Source organism: Gobio gobio (genome assembly GCF_949357685.1).
Source record: "Gobio gobio genome assembly, chromosome: 5".
Classification (NCBI taxonomy): domain Eukaryota; kingdom Metazoa; phylum Chordata; class Actinopteri; order Cypriniformes; family Gobionidae; genus Gobio; species Gobio gobio.
The window spans coordinates 60,128,689-60,149,052 of NC_137101.1; the positions used below are offsets into that span (position 1 = coordinate 60,128,689).

At 41.6% G+C, this 20,364-nt stretch overlaps 1 protein-coding gene across 2 annotated transcripts in view; it reads right to left on the bottom strand.

The window, feature by feature from the left end:
- Window positions 1–19,738, bottom strand: part of LOC307127089 (uncharacterized protein) — a 25,597-nt gene extending 5,859 nt beyond the window's left edge. Inside the window, exons 1-3 of one of the 2 annotated variants that reach the window (XM_079818082.1) lie at window positions 19,674–19,738; window positions 18,558–18,660; window positions 10,937–11,052 (exon numbers count right to left, since the gene is read on the bottom strand). Coding sequence is in view for 1 of the 2 variants with exons in the window: in XM_079818081.1 (XP_079674207.1) it covers window positions 18,558–18,660 (103 nt within the window). In the remaining variant the exon portion in view is untranslated. The remainder of the gene's footprint in view (window positions 1–10,936; window positions 11,053–18,557; window positions 18,661–19,673) is intronic. The other variant, XM_079818081.1, reaches the window with a different exon arrangement.
- Window positions 19,739–20,364: the final 626 nt, after the last annotated feature.

Here is a 20,364-nt window from a genome sequence, read left to right on the forward strand (position 1 = left end):
CAATTGTGCAAGTTCTCCCACTTAAAAAGATGAGAGAGGCCTGTCATTTTCATTATAGGTACACTTCAACTATGAGAGACAGAATGAGAGGAAAAAAATCCAGAAAATCACACAGAAAATCACAAATCTGATTTTTGCAAATTATGGTGGAAAATAAGTATTTGGTCAATAACAAAAGTTAATCTCAATACTTTGTTATATACCCTTTGTTGGCAATGACAGAGGTCAAATGTTTTCTATAAGTCTCCACAAGGTTTTTACACACTTGCTGGTAGTTTGGCCCATTCCTCCATGCAGATCTCCTCTAGAGCAGTGATGTTTTGGGGCTGTCGCTGGGCAACATGGATTTTCAACTCCCTCCAAAGATTTTCTATGGGGTTGAGATCTGGAGACTGGCTAGGCCACTCCAGGACCTTGAAATGTCATCTTCTTACGAAGCCACTCCTTCGTTGCCTGGGCGGTGTGTTTGGGATCATTGCCATGCTGAAAGACCCAGCCACGTTTCATCTTCAATGCCCTTGCTGATGGAAGGAGGTTTTTACTCAATCTCATGATACATGGCCCCATTCATTCTTTCCTTTACACGGATCAGTCGTCCTGGTCCCTTTGCAGAAAAACACCCCCAAAGCATGATGTTTCCACCCCCATGCTTCACAGGAGGTATGGTGTTCTTTGGATGCAACTCAGCATTCTTTCTCCTCCAAACACGACAAGTTGAGTTTTTACCAAAAAGTTTTATTTTGATTTCATCTGACCCTATGACATTCTCTCAATCCTCTTCTGAGTCCTCCAAATGCCCTCTAGCAAACTTCAGACGGGCCCGGACATGTACTGGCTTAAAGGGATAGTTCACCCAAAAATGAAAATTTGACATTTATCTGCTTACCCCCAGGCCATCCAAGGTGTAGGTGTCTTTGTTTCATCAGTAGAACACAAATGGAGATTTTTAACTTCAACCGTTGCGGTGTCACTCATATAATGCTCGTCAATGCTGACTAAATCTATTAGGGTAAAAAAAAACATGCAAACAACTTCATATTAATCCATGCAGCTCGTGACGACACATTAATGTCTTAAGACACGAAACGATCGGTTTGTGCGATAAACCGAACAGTATTTATATCATTTTTTACCTCAAATACAACACCATGTCCAACAGCCCTGAAAACGCAGCACTTCCGCAAATGCCAGAAGTGCTCTTGCGCTCGTATACGTCACTCATTGTTTACTGTATACGAGCACGAGAGCACTTCTGGCGTTTGCGTAAACTACGCCAGATCGTGTAGAGACCTCACACACAGGAAGTGATGTCTCTACACTAGATTGTGTATATTGACCTTCTTTCCCGGAATGCTGCGCTTTCAGGGCTGTTGGACATGGTGTTGTATTTGAGGTAAAAAATGATATAAATACTGTTCGGTTTATCACACAAACCGATCGTTAACAGCATCACACAGCAACAGTTGAAGTTAAAAATCTCCATTTGTGTTCTACTGAAGAAACAAAGACACCTACACCTTGGATGGCCTGGGGGTAAGCAGATAAATGTCAAATTTTCATTTTTGGGTGAACTATCCCTTTAAGCAGGGGGACACGTCTGGCACTGCAGGATTTGAGTCCCTGGCGGCGTAGTGTGTTACTGATGGTAGCCTTTGTTACTTTGGTCCCAGCTCTCTGTAGGTCATTCACTAGGTCCCCCCGTGTGGTTCTGGGATTTTTGCTCCCCTTTCTTGTGATCTTTTTGACCCCACGGGGTGAGATCTTGCGTGGAGCCCCAGATCGAGGGAGATTATCAGTGGTCTTGTATGTCTTCCATTTTCGAATAATTGCTCCCACAGTTGATTTCTTCACACCAAGCTGCTTACCTATTGCAGATTCAGTCTTCCCAGCCTGGTGCAGGTCTACAATTTTGTTTCTGGTGTCCTTTGACAGCTCTTTGGTCTTGGCCATAGTGGAGATTGGAGTTGACTGTTTGCGGTTGTGGACAGGTGTCTTTTATACTGATAACGAGTTCAAACAGGTGCAATTAATACAGGTAACGAGTGGAGGACAGAAGAGCCTCTTAAAGGTCCCATGGCATGAAATTTTCATTTTATGAGGTTTTTCAACATTAATATGAGTTCCCCTAGCCTGAATATTGTCCCCAAGTGGATAGAAATGTTGATCGGTGTAAACCCGAGTTCTGGCTGTCTCTCTCTGCCTTTGAGAAAATGACAGGCCAGACGAGCCAATCCTGAAGTCTCCTGGTTTGACGTCCAAGCAGGAACGGCTTCCTCCCTTTCCTCCGCCCAGAGAATCTGGCACGCCCATGCAAACGCTCGCAAGATCATTCCTTGTGAACGAGTGAATGCTGGCAGTTTCTCAGTGTTTGGATGTACAAATGAAAACAGAAGTCTTTTTTCAGTTCCTTCTGATCTGTGATCAGTAATTTCTGATGTGTAGCTAATTATTTATTATTCGTGCACACAATGCGGCTTCTCTCTCTCCAGACAGAACGGTGTTTTCGTGTTTTCTATCTTGTGAGTCAGTGTTTTTGTACGTCCTCGTCGCGTCTATCGGTTCTAAAATGTGCATACAGTCATGAGTTTCTGCTCAACATCGGCCTCATCCACGCCGAAGCTCGGGCTGCACTGGCCGTTGGCCTTCAACATCCCCGACCCCCAGTACTGCATCTGGCCCACAGCGAAGGCACCAAACGCGGCGTGAGATTAAGCAGAAGGGGGGTAAGCGTGAGGGTATTCGGGCTAGCCAGCCTAGCCCCACAATAAACTGGATTACATTCGATTACTGCTGTTGTGTCTTTGTTTGCGCTGTGTACTCAACGCGCGTCACTGACGCTTTTATTTTATTTTAAAGATAATGCTATTATCAACACTTACTTTTAACTCGTTCATCTCGACAGCTGTAATGGTACTTTGCATGTGTTACAAAGTTGGTAATAATGATGAAGACGGACTCGGCGTGACTGGGACTCGTGTTTATTCAGAACTCTCAGATACAAACACAATAAACTCGCGCTGACTGACAGCGCTCTCACAACTCAGTAGTTACTATAAATAACTTTGTTAGCAATCGCTGATCTCCGTCTCTGGTACGTTAGTGATGTCCGGTTCGCGAACGATCTTTCTTTTGAACCGGTTCTTTTTAGTGAACCGAATCAGTTCACCAAATCGGACTGAATCGTTCTACACGGTTTGCGTCTCCAGTCAGCGCTGATCCATAATTTACTAAAGTTACTAACTTTCTGACATGAGTGACAGTCCCTCCGACTAGAAATAGACTAATAACCTGAAGTATATGCTGTAACTACAACAGCTGAGTTCAGACATGCTGAGAACTGATGTGAAGTGAACTCAGGTCCATCCGTCTCTCTGGCAGCAGCTCGTGCCTGCTCGTGCCTCATAGACCAAGTTAAACCACGCCCCTCCGCTCATTTAAAATACAAAGATGTCAGCCAATCACAACAGTGGGCGTTTTTTACTGAAGTCTCACAGTAGACACGCCTCTTGAAGCAGGGCATTCAGCCACAGGGCAAACAGCAATATTGAAAAAATGCCTTTTATTTCTAAATTATGACATTTTATGATGTAAAAGTCATACTAACAATATAAGTACACCTCAGGAAACATTATAAAATAATAGAAAAATGCCATGCCATGGGACCTTTAAAGAAGAAGTTACAGGTCTGTGAGAGCCAGAAATCTTGCTTTTTTGTAGGTGACCAAATACTTATTTTCCACCATAATTTGCAAATAAATTCTTTAAAAATCAGACAATGTGATTTTCTGGATTTTGTTCTCATTCTGTCTCTCATAGTTAAAGTGTACCTATGATGAGAAAATTACAGGCCTCTCTCATCTTTCTAAGTGGGAGAACTTGCACAATTGGTGGCTGACTAAATACTTTTTTGACCCACTGTGTGTGTGTGTGTATATATATATATATATACACACACACACACTCACCTAAAGGATTATTAGGAACACCATACTAATACTGTGTTTGACTCCCTTTTGCCTTCAGAACTGCCTTAATTCTACGTGGCATTGATTCAACAAGGTGCTGAAAGCATTCTTTAGAAATGTTGGCCCATATTGATAGGATAGCATCTTGCAGTTGATGGAGATTTGTGGGATGCACATCCAGGGCACGAAGCTCCCGTTCCACCACATCCCAAAGATGCTCTATTGGGTTGAGATCTGGTGACTGTGGGGGCCATTTTAGTCCAGTGAACTCATTTGTCATGTTTAAGAAACCAATTTGAAATGATTCGAGCTTTGTGACATGGTGCATTATCCTGCTGGAAGTAGCCATCAGAGGATGGGTACATGGTGGTCATAAAGGAATGGACATGGTCAGAAACAATGCTCAGGTAGGCTGTGGCATTTAAACCATGCCCAATTGGCACTAAGGGGCCTAAAGTGTGCCAAGAAAACATCCCCCACACCTAGGGCTGGGCAAAAAATCGATTTATTGATTTTGTCGTTTAAAACGATTTTTTTTTGCAAACTCGAGTTTTTTACCACAATAGTTTTTTCGGACTTTTCCGCGTTTCGTCCTTGTGCGTTACCATAGCGATATGAGCCAGCCGCCCAGCCCCCGCCCCACGTAACAGTCAAAACAACAAAACAACAGTCAAAACAACATGGCATCGTGTAGCAGAGAACTAGTTCCAAAGAAAGGCACAGGTAATTCCGTAATTTGGAACTGGTTTGGTTTTGATGCAGCAGACAAAACACAGACGAAGCCTTGCTGCAAAATATGTTTCAAGGCTGTTGCTACTGGAAGCAGCAGTACAACAAATCTGTTCCAGCACCTGAGGAATAAACATCGCGAAGAATGGGAGAAGTGCAGCCGGCTCCGTAGCGAAAACGGCTCCTCTAGCACACCTGCTAAAAAGCAAACTACACTTCCTGAGAGCTTTACAAACTGTGTGCCTTATGATAAGAACGGAGCGCGATGGAAAGCGATTACAGAGGCGATCACGTTTTATATTGCCACAGACATGCTGCCAATTTATTCTGTCGAAAAGCGAGGCTTTAATCAGATGCTGAAAGTATTAGATGCGAGATACATTGTCCCCAGTCGCAAGTATTTCGCCACTGTAGCGCTGTCTCATCTGTACAAAACAACTCGGGAAAAGATCCGCAGTGAGCTGGAGGAGATGCCACAACGGACCTGTGGTCCAGCCGGACGATACAGCCATATCTGAGTCTGACGGTTCACTACATTAACACTAGTTGGACTCTGCGCAGCATCTGCCTTCAGACAGCATATTTCCCCGAGGACCACACTGGTGAGATAATTGCCCATGGCTTAAAAGACGCCCTCAGCTCCTGGGGACTTTCTGAGGAACGACTCGTCTGCATGACAACTGATAGTGGCACCAACATCATAAAAGCCCTTAAGGACAACAACTGGCCCAGCTTGCAGTGTTTTGGCCACAGACTCCACAACGCTATAGGTAAGAGTTGGTGTAAGAATAAATAGGTGCACATACTTGCACATTGTAAAGTACTGTTTGCTCATCATAATTTAATAGCCAGAACATATATTTCAACTGGTTTACACACATAGGGTCTCATTCATGAAACATTCGTAAATATACGAGTAAATATGTGAGTGATTTGCGCGTAAAGAGACCTTACCGAAAACTCCTCTCCTGATTCACAAATACTTCGTAAACGTCAAATGTGATAGTGAAATGTGTGTGTGTGTGTGTGTGTGTGTGTGTGTGTGTGTGTGTGTGTGTGTGTTGAATTCCAATCAGTCGTAAATGGGACGCGCGCACGCTCATTCTCAATTACCATAAATCCTGCCTATTAAATCCGACTGACAAATATATATGGGCATCATATGACACCAAACAAAGGATTTCAACATGTCTTCTCAAAAGCGAATGAAAAAGAAAAAATTCTCAGATGCAGAAATTGATGTTTTATTATCAGAAGTTCATTCAAAACGCCACATTTAATTTTCAAGCGTATAGTGGTGTTTCAGGTCCTAAAAAAAGGAAGCTTGGCAGCTTTACAGATGCAGTTAATGGAGATTCATCTGTTAATCGAACAGTCCCAGAAGTGAAAAGTTTGCCCAGCCCTATTGAAAGCAATTAATTATGCGATAAAGTGTTCCCTAGATGCTATATTACTGGCTCTCATAATAAAAGTAAAAAGAAAAAAATTTATGTAGGCTAATTACAATATATAATATTTTTTCAAAATGCTGTGTAAATATGTACCCGATTAAGGTGAATTATATGCAGCCTTATTAATGAGCAAAACGTTCGGATGTTAAACGCACTATTTACGTGTGGCTGGGAGCAGGTGTAGATTTCTTTCGTACCAACTAACATTTGGACAATATACATTTTAATGAATCAGAAAATTTACGCCAGAACCACTTTACACACGATTTACACAAAAATTCGTTCTGCTCGTGTTTCATGAATGAGACCCTTAGACTGGGTTACATAAATAAACCTGACTTTTCCTTAATCTGCATTCATTATACATTATGTATTAAACTGTGTTACAGCTATTAAAATTGTGATAAAAGTACAAAACAATTTTGAAAACTCACGTAATCAAATATATAGTTTGGAGTGACAAAAAATATACTAAATATCTTTTCACATTTATTACAGAGAATGGTGTGAAGGATCCAAGGATCGATCGGGCCATAGGGGTCTGCAAAAAAGCTGTATCAGCCTTCTCCTACAGCTGGAAAAAAAGGCGAGACATGACAGAGGTGCAGGCTGAGCTTGGACTTGCCCAGCATCTTTTGATCTCAGAATCCCCAACACGTTGGGGGTCTCGTCAAAAGATGATTGAGCGCTTTCTTGAGCAAGAGAAGGCAATAACTCGTGTCCTGGGTGCGGACAAGAAAATGCGTCATCTTGTTCCCACGTGGCAAGATTTGGAAGTATTAGAAGCCACCAACAAAGCAGTGAAACCTCTCCAGGACTTCACTGATGCACTGTCAGGGGAATCATATGTCAGTGTGTCATGCATCAAACCAGTGCTGCATTTGTTTAAAACAAGTCTCCTCCTGCCAGAAACAAAAACAATCAAAGCTAACATCATGCGTTACCTCGAAAGTAAATACTGTGATTTGGAGAAAAAGGAACTTTTGGACATGGCCACACTTTTAGACCCGAGGTTCCGTGCAACCTACATTGATGCTAGCAAACTGGAAGTTGTCAAAAAAAGAGCGGTGTCTGAGATCTCTGCTCTCTGCAACTCTACCACAGAGGAAGCTGGTCCCTCAGCTGTTCAAGAGAACACCCCACCAAAAAAGAAAATTACTCTGGGTGCCTTCTTTAAAAACAGTGTACCATCCACCACGCCACACCCACAATCTGAGAAAACAAAAATTGAGACTGAGCTTGCAACGTATTTCCTTATTCCAGACATAGAGCCAGACACAGATCCTTCTTGAATGGTGGAAGCTGCATCAGCCCAACTTTCCAAGGCTAAGCTTACTGGCTAAAAAATATATTTCTATTCCAGCCACTAGTGCCCCCTCAGAGAGGGTATTTCGTGTGGGTGGGGGAATAGTTACCTGCAACCGGGCCTGCCTTAAGCCAGAGGTTGTGGACAGGCTCATCTTTCTAGCAAAAAATGTTTAGAATGAGCATGCACAATGTTTCAGAGATCTAACAAGCACGTGTTTTGTTGTTAGATAAAAGTTTACATTTTTTCACTCTTTGAGCAGGCTTTATGTCTGCCACAGGCATGTTTCATTTTTTATATTCGCACTGAGAAGAGTTTTTTTTTATTATTGTAATGTTATATGTTACAAAATTTGTAATTATCTGATTTCTTGAACAGAAAATTTAAGCTACTGTGAAGTTGTTGCACTTTTGCTTAAACCTGGGTTAAAGCTTGAAATTGTTGATTGACAGACAATCATAGCAATAAAGTTGCACTTTTGACACTATAGCTGATGTCTGCAGTCATTTTTTAAGTGCATTGGAAAAAAAATCGAAAATCGAATCGAAACTCGAATTTTTCTTTAAAAAAAATCGAAGATTTTTTTTTTAGGCAAAATCGCCCAGCCCTACCCACACCATTACACCACCACCAGCCTGCACATTGGTAACAAGGCATGATGGATCCATGTTCTCATTCTGTTTACGCCAAATTCTGACTCTACCATCTGAATGTCTCAACAGAAATCGAGACTCATCAGACCAGGCAACATTTTTCCAGTCTTCAACTGTCCAATTCTGGTGAGCTTGTGCAAATTGTAGCCTCTTTTTCCTATTTGAAGTGGAGATAAGTGGTACCCGGTGGGGTCTTCTGCTGTTGTAGCCCATCCGCCTCAAGGTTGTGTGTGTTGTGGCTCCACAAATGCTTTGCTGCATACCTCGGTTGTAACGAGTGGTTATTTCAGTCAAAGTTGCTCTTCTATCAGCTTGAATCAGTCGGCCCATTCTCCTCTAACCTCTAGCATCAACAAGGCATTTTCTCCCACAGGACTGCCGCATACTGGATGTTTTTCCCTTTTCACACCATTCTTTGTAAACCCTTGAAATGGTTGTGCGTGAAAATCCCAGTAACTGAACAGATTGTGAAATACTCAGACCGGCCCATCTGGCACCAACAACCATGCCGCGCTCAAAATTGCTTAATCACCTTTCTTTTCTAGTCTGACATTCAGTGTGGAGTTCAGGAGATTGTCTTGACCAGGACCACACCCCTAAATACATTCAAGCAACTGCCATGTGATTGGTTGATTAGATAATTGCATTAATGAGAAATTGAACAGGTGTTCCTAATAATCCTTTAGGTGAGTGTATATTAGGGATGTCAGCGATTAATCGGCGATTGATTAATTGTCGATAATCCTTTTAATCGATAAACCTTATCGATAATCGATTAAGTGGTCATTATTAAAGTGCATAGTTTGAGACGCGAGTCGCGTCAAAACACATTTACATTTATGCATTTAGCAGACGCTTTTATCCAAAGTGACTTACAACTTGGAAGTACACGAAGCAACTGGTTATGAAGGGTCGAGTAAGTGCAACAAGTGCCTGAAAAACTGGGTCTGTGTACATTTCTCAGTGTAGCACCGGCTAGAATAGGGAGGGAAAAGGGAAGAAAGAGGAAAATAAAGTTTTTTTTTTTTTTTTAACAAGGTTAAATGCTCACGGAAGAGATGAGTTTTTAGTTGACTTTTGAATGTTTTCAACGAATCAGCATTTCGGATGGCGGTGGGAAGATCGTTCCACCAGCTGGGAACGTTGAATGAAAACGATCTGGAAAGGAATTTTTTGCCTCTCTGTGATGGTACCACAAGCCTTCACTCTTTAGCTGAACGAAGGCTTCTGGTGGGGGTGTGGAGTCTTAGAATAGAGTCAAAGTATGCAGGAGCTGAGCACGTGGTGGATCTGTAGGCGAGCATCAGCGCCTTTAACTTGATGCGAGCAGCGAGTGGTAGCCAGTGCAGAGAGATGAAGAGTGGTGTGACGTGGGTCCTTTTGGGCTCGTTGAAGACAAGACGTGCTGCTGCATGCTGGATAATTCGAAGTGTTTGGATCGCATAAGAGGGGAGTCCAGCCAAAAGCACATTGCAGTAGTCGAGTCGAGAAATAACCAGGGCCTAGACAAGAACCTGTGTTGCGTGCTCTGTTAGGAACGGTCTGATCTTCCTGATGTTGTAGAGCGCAAACCTGCATGAGCGAGCTGTCTTAGAAATGTGTTCTCTGAAGGACAACTGGTCATCAAATGTAACTCCAAGATTTCTGACTGACTTTGAAGGGGAAATCAAGGATGTACATAACTGGATGGTGAAGTCATTTTGTATAGTGGGACTGGCAGGGAAGATGAGGAACTCAGTCTTTGCCAGGTTGAGCTGTAGGTGATGTTTACTCATCCATGCAGAGATTCCAGCTGGAGATTCTTGCAGCTACTGTGGGGTCATCTGGTTGGAATGAAAGGTAGAGCTGAGTGTCATCAGCATAGCAGTGATATGAGAAGCCATGTGCCTGAATGATGGGACCCAATGGAGTAGTGTAAATAGAGAAGAGGAGAGGTCCAAGCACTGAGCCCTGAGGAACACCCGTGGTCAGTTGATGTGCTTTGGATTCCTCTCCTCTCCAGGCAACCTTGAAAGACCTACCTGTGAGATAAAAATCAAACCAATGGAGCGGAGTCCCTGTGTCTCAATCTGATGATTGACCGTGTCAAAGGCAGCAGATAGATCAAGGAGGACAAGGACTGATGATTTGGACTCAGCTTTAGTTATCCGCAGGGCTTCAGTGACCGACAGTAATGCAGTCTCTGTGGAGTGGCCCCTTTTGAAACATGATTGGTTAACGTCCAGCTGATTATTCTTTGAGAGGAAGGATGAAACCTGGATGAAAACAACTCGTTCAAGAGTTTTTGCTATGAATGGAACGAGAGAGACAGGTCTGTAGTTATCTATGAGTGATGCGTTTAATGTGGGTTTCTTAAGCAGTGGAGTTACCCGAGTCTGCTTGAATGTGGTAGGGAAAGTGCTGGTGCAGAGAGATGTGTTGATGATGTGTGTGAGTGCTGGTAGGATTGTAGGAGAGGTGGCTTGAAGGAAATGTGAGGGAATGGGATCGAGAGGACAGGTGGTAGGATGGCTGGAGAGGAGAAGTTTAGATACTTCTGCCTCAGTGAGTGTAGAAAATGAGGAGAGAGGATGTTCGGTTGTGGATGTGGCTGATCTAAAATCCACAGTGCACGGGGGTGAGAACTGATTGCTGATGGATGTTGTTTTGTTGGTGAAGAATTGTGCAAAGTCGTCTGGAGATAAGGAGGTGGTGGAGGAGGACAGAGCAGAGAGTTGAATGTTCTGAAAAGTGTGCGTGAGTTTGAGGTGCTGCTGATCTTGTTTTGGAAATAAGAAGATTTAGCGGCATGTATTTCATCTGAGAAGGATGAGAGCAGAGACTGATACTTACCTAGATCAGATGGGTGGTTAGATTTATGCCATTTTCTCTCTGCTGCCCTGAGTATCGTCCGGTGTTCACAAATAACTTCAGATAACCAAGGGTTAGAGGGAGTAGCTCGTGCTGGCCTGAAAGAAAAAGGGGCAGATACTGTCTAGACAGGAAGTTAAAGTGGAGCATAGAGTGTCAGTTGCAGTGTTAACTGACATAGAGGAGAATTGTGGGGGTGAGGGAAGGGAGGATGACAGAGCAGAGGCGAGATGAGAAGTGAGAAAGGAGAAAGTGCACTGCAAAAAAAGCTTTTCTTACTTAGTATTTTTGTCTTGTTTTCAGTCCAAATATCAAAAAAATCTTACATTAAGAAGCATTTACTAGACAAGCAAAAGTTTTTGTCTTGTTTTCTGTTTGAATTAAGATTATTTTGCTTATCCCATTGGCAGATTATTTTGCTTATTTTAAGCAAAAACTCCCTTAATTTAAGTTATTTTCCCCCAAAACAAGACAAAAACTTTTGCTTGTCTAGTAAATGCTTCTTAATGTAAGATTTTTTTGATATTTGGACTGAAAACAAGACAAAAATACTAAGTAAGAAAAGTATTTTTTGCAGTGTGAGCGCAGGTTTCGCCTGAAAGTAACTGGTGGTGCGTGAGTAGTAAGTTGAAGATTAAATGTGATGAAGAAATGATCTGAAATGTGTAGAGGTTTGACCAAAATGTTGTCAGTAGAGCAGCTGCGTGTGTAAATGAGGTCCAGGTGGTTACCAGATTTGTGGGTATGTGAAGTGATGAGGCGTTTGAGATCGAATGATGCTAGGAGGGAGTGGAAATCTGAGGCATAAGATTTGTCCAGGTGAATGTTGAAGACGCCGAGTACTGAGTGGGCAGCCATCCTCTGGAAATGAGCACATCTAGCTCATCAACAAAGGTGGTCAATGGACCAGGGGGGCGGTAAATGACTACAATATGGATTTTAGTGGGAGTTGTAAGCGTAATAGCATGATATTCAAATGTGTTGTTATTGCAAAGAGACGTATGGATTGAGTATTTCCAATTATTAGAAATGAGAAGACCCGTGCCTCCACCCCTCCCAGTCTGGCGAGGGGTGTGGGAGAAAGAGAAGTTATTAGAAAGAGCAGCAGGTGTAGCTGAGTCTTCTGGACGAATCCATGTCTCAGTCAAGGCCAGGATTTTGAGAGCGGATTGAGTGGCAAAGGCAGGAATGAAGTCAGCTTTATTGACAGCTGACTGACAATTCCATAGCCCCACAGAAAAAGAAAGAGAGGGAGGGGCATTAGAGGAGGAGGGAACAGGACGTAGATTAGCAGTGTTACGGTGCCGTGTACATGTAACAGTGGGACGTGGTTGAGAGATAACGGGAATGGACTGGAAGCACATGGTTAGAGAGAGAGGAAAGGAAGATGAAAGAGGACAAGAAACAGAGATAACTCGGTGCCTTACTGGAGTCCTTGCATCGGAGGAGTCGCGCAGAGGAAGAGTCGAATACAGATGTCTTTACCCGCATCGGTCTTCACACGCGGAGGCTGAAAACGCGGGCTGCCAGCAATGTAACACTCGTTAAATAGATACTATTCACTGCTTGAGTGAGCTCAGCTGGGAGCTCAGTAGGCTCTGATAATTAGACTTAAACGCGCAGATGATAGCCCGTGAATAGCTTCAAATCGATACCAATTTCTGCCTGGATAGGGCAACTTAAGTGCAAAACGCTCGCTCAGTAATAACGAAGTCAAGTATTATTCAAATCCAATTTACTATGACAGGATAAATTACTGACAGACAGAATAAAATACAATACTAGTACGAGAATCAACACTGTTCTAGCAAGTAGCTACTACTTTAAGCCGTGCAACAGAACTACAGAATATGTTCAAAAACTTACATGCATGCTCTCCCGATCTGCTTCACGCGCTGTTCGCTTCCCCAGCAGCAGATGAAAGGGGGAAAATGAAGCGAGCATGCAAGAATTTTGTTTGGGACCATTTTATTTCAAATGGTAATAATGTTAACTGCAAACATTGTGATTGTGTTTTAAAATATAATACGACAACTAGTACCATGATATATCACTTGAAGAAAGTGCATCCAACGGTCTCCGGGACAGGAGGATTTGAACAATCGACACAGTGGTGAACATCAGGCAGGATGGCATTCCAGAGACCAGTTTATGGCAAGGCCCCTCTCCAACTACCGGTGTGGTGGAAGATGTGCCACACTGTGATTGGACCCTTGGTGAATGAACATAAACAAATGTTCAGCAACATCAGATAAGATGCCAAGACAACTGCCAGACACCTCTTACTGGGCAGGAAGGGGGACCTTCTGCACCCACCACCACCAAGGAGAGGACTCTCATTGGTCTAAAAGCTGACTTTAACCACCAAACTCATTCCTAAGGTTTAGGCAAGAGCTGCCATAAAAATTCCTTCAGGACCTCCTGGATGCAGCAGCAAAAGAGAGGCCACAGAGATCTATCTAAATCCATTCATACACATGTTTGGAGGCCTTAAATGTATATAAACTGCAACTCATCCACTTCATCTTCACACCAAGCAGTGTTTATGTTAATGGCCATTGACTGTAAACACAACAGTCCAAGGGACAGATCCATTAACAGACAAACAAATGTGTGGATGATGACTTAACTGTTTCTTATCATGTTTGGTCTCTATCTGTTCCATATGATGCCTTTTACATTTTAAAAGAAGTTTGGTAAAGAAATAATGCATGGGTAAAACATTAAAGACATTGTCTTGACATGCCACTTTATGCTATGCAAATGAGTTCCACACAAATATTGTGGGAAACATCGGGGCTACTTCGGACATCAGTGGCCAATCACACTCCAGGATCGGAAAGGCGCCGGATTTCAATCTCCTCCTCATCGGAAAGGGATAAATATGTCCCCCGGATAGACACACCCTTGTTCTGCGTTTCTAACCCGACGGGGAAGGAGACACTAACAGACACATCACGTCCTGAGTTTCTGACCTGACGAGGAAAGAGACTACAAGACTGTTGAGGTTAAGCTTTTGCGAGCAAAACCTTTTATATTGCTTTTGGCTGCACTCTAGCTGCAAGAAGGGCTCTCTCACTGAAAGATCTTATCTGACCCTTACGACTCCTCCAGCGACACAGCCCAGTCCACCAAGGACCTCTGCATCGGCAGACATTGCCTGTCCCACACGGCTCCTCAGTGACGCAGCCAGCCTGCAACGGACCCTGTGAAGATTCGACTGACCCAGCTGCCTGGTCCATTTCCTAAGGACCCTCTCGGCGCAACCAAAGTTCTGCATCCTTCAGCCCAGCGTGGCAACGACTACTGGATCGCAGCTCTGCGCCTTCCCACTGCACGCTACCCGCATAACCAGTGGAAGATGTCTCTACTGCTGCACCGATCACCCAACTGTGTGGAACGTAAATATAAACTTACCAAACCTCTGTCTAGAGACCTTGGCATTAGTTTATACATGCAGCATATGTTTTCTAACCTGCTTAGATAACAGTTACCGGAGGTCAGCTTGTTACAAATAATAGGTTTATTATTTGTTTAACGATAAATAAGCATTTATTTATCACCATTTGCTAGAACCATTAGGTGGTTGCCATAAAGAAGCATTCCTATACAAGTCTCTTCCATTGCTACATTCTGTTCAACAGCATTGCATTTATCCATTCTGTGTTCACATCATTTATCAGTTTATTGTTTCATTCATTACTTTTATTTTTGGTTATTAGTTTACTATCCTTTAGAAGTGTATATTAATTACTAGCATTATTAATCATTGTATCAAATCATTAATCATCAAGTATTTACTCTTGCATATCTATTGTTAATAAACTTCATTCATTTTATTACACTGTATCTTCATTGTGTTGATGATCAAAGACTCTACTAGTTATCTAGACTCACAAATCCTTCAGATAAATCAGCTGACCAACTCCCTCTAATTTACTATTGAACAGCTCCTTTGAGAGTGTTCTTATATTGTTAAGATAGTATTCTTAGCTGGTGCCCCGTATCAAAAAGGGGGAGGGGTCATCTGATACACTCATAACCACACCTTAAGTGACACGTGATCTAAAAATCGCTGACGTCATCGGTGAATTGAGTAATAATCACTACACTACAATTACTTCTGTTTTAGCCGGGAGAAAAGTTGGCGCTCAGAAGGCAGAAGCTATTCCCGAACGAATCTGTGAAATGATTTCAAATGACTTGTTGCCCGTAAGCGTCGTCGAAGGTGGTGGATTTCGAAAGTTAATCAACTTCATTCAGCCGGAGTACAATATACCATCAAGAGCCACGATAACCAGCCGGTTAGAAGATCGTTATGAAAAGAAAAAAGAAGAGCTAAAGATGGCGCTGAGTTCAGTTGAAAAGATCGCCCTCACAACTGACTGCTGGACCGCCCTAACAAGGGAAAGCTACATAACAATAACATGTCATTACGTAGATCCTGAATGGCAAATGAGGTGCGCGGTCCTGCTTACAGAGAGCTTGTCTGATAAACACACCTCTGACAGACTTGCAGAAAAGTTAAACGAGGCCGCAGCTTCATGGGACATCGCATGGAGAATAATAGCATGCGTTCACGACAACGCAAAAAACATAGTGGCAGCGAACGATCAAACTCGTGTAAGCGGGGATTCCGTGCCGTACTTTGCTCACACATTACAACTCGCCATAAACGATGTCTTCAACGTTTACCTGAACAGGATCATCGCATCTGCTGGAAGACTCGCTTCGCACTTCAATCATAGTACTGTAGCTACCAAAGTACTTTGTGACAAACAGGCACAGATGAAAATTCCACCGCATCGCCTGATACAGTCCTACAAGACACGGTGGAATTCAGTCAGTGACATGTTTGCCCGGCTCGTGGAACAAAGGTGGGCAGTGACGGCCGTACTGTCTGACCACACTGTCACAAAGTTAGCGGATGCCAGAATTCTTGATCTCGTGGTGTAGAAGACTGTAATGTGATGTGTCCATCTCAAATATCTATCCTATTACTTACGGCCTCTTACGGTCACATCTTAAAAGAAACGACGAGGACAGCACTCGGGTTTTGGAGTTCAAAGCAAAAGTGCATGACTCATTGGCGCAACGAATGCAGGTAAGAGAAGTATTGAGAAACGTATACAAAATAATTTCATTGTGGATGCGCAACCTAATCGTTTACATTTATAACTTTAGGTTCACTATACCACACTCCCATCCAAACTATCCATGATAGCGATGATGCTGGATGCTAGGCACAAGCATCTAGGCTTTCTATCGACATCAGAGAGGCTGGCTGCCAACGCAAAGCTGTACGAAATGGCCTCCGCGGTGGTTCTGACCGGGACCAATACAGAAAATGCAAATAGTGGGGTTACTCGAGATGCGCAGCAGGCCAAAGCTAATTGTGATGACGGGAAAAAAGCCCTTCGAACGCTTCTCGGAAGTAATTACAATGAACAGTGTATCAATGACCCTGAAAGCGAGGTGAACAATTTTCTCAGAGAACAGCCTCCGTCGCTTGACACAAGTCCACTAGAATGGTGGAAAGCAAATGCCACCAGGTTTCCCAGATTGTCTCGGCTGGCAAAAGGGTATTTATGCATACCGGGAACATCCGTCCCATCAGAACGCGTGTTCTCAACAGCTGGCCTGACGGTCAACAGACTTCGCACAAGACTAACCCCGGAACATGTTAACATGTTGATCTTTTTAAACAAAAACCAATGATGTGCACCTGCTGTATCCTGAACTTCGTGTAGACAAAGTTATTGTGATATATGGAAATAAACATGCATATCTAAGTTGCATAAATTTCATTATATAGCCATAAAATAAATAAAATGTGTTCTTTTAAATAGTTAAAGATAAAAGTGTTGCACAGTTAATGTGCTATCATTTAGAACCGAAGAAAAGGCTATGAAATCTAAGCTTCAATTATTGCAAAATTCATGAAAACTTGTTTCATTAAATGTTGAAAAGGTTACACAATAAATGTGATGGATTGGGGAAATTAAAGGGTTAGTTCACCCAAAAGTGAAAATTCTGTCATTAATCACTTACCCTCATGTCGTTCGACACCCGTAAGACCTCCGTTCATCTTCGGAAAAGAAATTAAGATATTTTAGTTGAAATCTGACGGCTCTGAAAGGCCTCCATTGGCACAAGGGCACGTTACACTATCAAGACCCTTAAAAGGTACTAAAGACGTCGTTACAAAGTCCATCTCACTACAGTGGTTCTAAAATAATGCTGATTCGACTCGCTGATTCATAACGCTTCGAAGCTTCATGAGGCCGTGTTTTGAAATCGTCATCACTATGTAAGTCGTTATTTAGGGTTTTTTTGCGCACAAAAACTATTGTCGCCGATTCATAAAGTTATTTTAGAACCACTGTAGTGAGATGGACTTTGTAACGACGTCTTTAGTACCTTTTAAGGGTCTTGATAGTGTAACGTGCCCTTGTGCCAATGGAGGCCTTTCAGAGCCATCAGATTTCAACTAAAATATCTTCATTTCTGTTCCGAAGATGAACGGAGGTCTTACGGGTGTCGAACGACATGAGGGTAAGTAATTAATGACAGAATTTCCATTTTTGGGTGAACTAACCCTTTAAGAATAGGCCTATTTAATGCATAAAATGTGTTAAATTATTTGTTCGCTTTAAAACCTAAATCGGCACAAATGTATTGTAACTTTGTTTTACAAGTACAACAAATTATAAGTTAACAAATTGTCGAATGCGTTTTGTGAAAATTATATTAAAATAAAGTATTATTTGAAAAAGAAACCAGCCAGGTTTTCCATTAATTTAACATTTATTGAGGACAATTAAATTGAGTCCTATATATATAAACGGCTAGATCAGGGGCGGTTCTAGACCGTTTTTAGGGGGAAAAAATATGTGATTAACCTTTAAAGCATATGAAACTGGCGGGAGGCTTTAGTCTTTAGTCAGCGTGTTCTTCAATCCGCAGCGGCGCCGAGCAGAGCGCACGTCAGAAGCAGAGGTGTCTGCGTTCATCTGAGCCTCATTGGTCTGTCATCGCTCGTCAATGCCAAAATATTCGAGAAAACCAATCAAATCAGAGTAGGCGGGCTTTATGTTCACACAGAATTTGCTGAGGCTGAACGCAAATTTTAGCAGCGCGACTCAACGTCAAGTGAGAGAAATGTAAGCTAAGACAGCTGCTTCTTTAAGTCAGAAATGTTAAACAAAGACAAAAATATTCAGGCAAATGTGGTATTGATTCGGAGAGGAGGGGGGCCTTTGAGTAAAAAAAGTTGGGAACCACTGCTGTAAACTATATAAAACGTTTTTTTTTCCCTGGGTCCATAATTATTTTGGTATAAAAGTAGCATTAAAATTGAATTGAGTTGCGTAGACCGTTTAAAAAGATTAAACAGACGAATAAAATGCCTAGGTCATGGCGTGAAGGCAGCATTAGTATTGGTCTGATCTCTACATGTCTGTCCACATGAGGCAACCCACTTAATGTCAAATAAAAGCGCTTTAATTTAATTACTCTCTTCAAAAACATCACTCATTTCTGTAGAGATGGACATTTGAATAAGGATCAAATGACTGAGTTCAGCTTTGAGAATGAAACCAACCTGTTTGTTCCTCAGTTTCTTCATGTTTCAAACTGAATACATTTTCAATCTTCAGGTCTTCTTCAATCTTCACGTCTTCACTCTCCTCTTTAATAAACGCCATCTTTAAGATGAGAATAATCACAAAAATAAATCTCTGAGTAAGAGAGTCAGTCAGTCAGAGAGAGAGTTAATGGACTTAAATCAACTTAGGTAAAGTTGGTTTTATATTCGCTCATTCGGACTTACGCATTTAAGTTAATGTTTGCCAATTCTAAGCAGCGACATGATATTGACAACCAATGGTTGTCAGCCTACTACATTTTTCACAATCGATCAAAATGGCCAACACTACATGGGACCTTTAAGTAATAGTGTTCTCCAGGTGTTGAATAAAACATTTAAAAGAATAGCTAAATTATCTATGATGTTTTCCTGTTGTATCACATCTGTTTAACATAAAACTCTCACAATATCACAGTATTTTTGGTGAACACTTTAAAAACTAGTGGAAGATATTTCTTTAAGATGGTTTATAAAGAATTTGTGCCTCACATATATACCATCACGATGTTTTATGTGTTTGACACACCATCCAGTTCAATAGCTTTCGAAAGAAGGGTCACACTGCTTTAAAATTATTTGTAAAATATTTATTTGACCCCAGAGAACATTCATTTATAAATTGCATTTAATAGATTACACTTCAATGAAAACATTAGCAGCTGGTTTGCAGAAGTTGTCATTATAAACGTTTGTTATTCTCATCAATGCTTGAGGTGAGTCGACTCAGTGAATCATTCTGTGCTGCGATTGATTCAGTTGACTCGAGTTTCAAAAGTTCAGTTTCTCTCATCTCTACTCGCCAGTGACTGAATTTATGTTTATGATAAACTGATTCACGATATATAGACAGAAATGAGAGAGAGAGAGAGAGAGAGAGAGAGAGAGAGAGAGAGAGAGAGAGAGAATGAGACGCACCTTCTCTGTTACTAATATGAGCTTAACTCAAAAAAAAATAACGTTCATTAATGTAAGATAATGCAACATGTAAAATAATCAAACATTCATTTAACGGTTCTTTTATATAAAAGTGCCTGAACAGTTTGCATTTATTTAAACGCTTAAAACACAAACCTTTCTTCAGCAGAATCACAACAGATGCAGGAAGTGGCGCAGCCTTATGACGTCATGTACACTACAAAATAAAAGTCCTGATCACATGCTCAAGTCACAGATGTGCATAGAAATTCACATACAATTAATAAAACATATATCAGCGGTGTTGGATTCTTGGTGAAATACATATTTAAATGCGTGTTGATCAATGATTTGCTAAAAATAATTACCAAAGAAAGAGCTTGAACCACATCTAATATGTGAGATTCTGTTCATGGCTAAATAACATTTATACAGGGGGGCGGAACTTTTTCAACAACAAACCAATTTTTATTTGATGCTATTAGAGTTTTATCAAAAGCAGTGCACATTTGTCAATACTGAAAACTCTTTTAGGGCCACAGACTAAAAAAAACAAGCATGCAATAGCACTAGTAGATGAATGTTGTGGAAAACTAAATATTATATATTTTTTCTCAATGAAGAAATCTGACAGACCTCAGTTGCTCTTATTCTTCAACATTCTTTTCCTTTCTTAAAAAAATGCAGTTTCAGCACAAGATTTATATTCATATGTCTAGACGTTATGTGGCAGAGAAAAACGCATTCAGTCATCTTTAGAAAATCGTCAAATTGTCTCATCTTTTAGGCACTTGTGTTTTTGCGGTATCTCTGTATGTTTCTATGGTGTCGCTGTTGAAGAGTAATT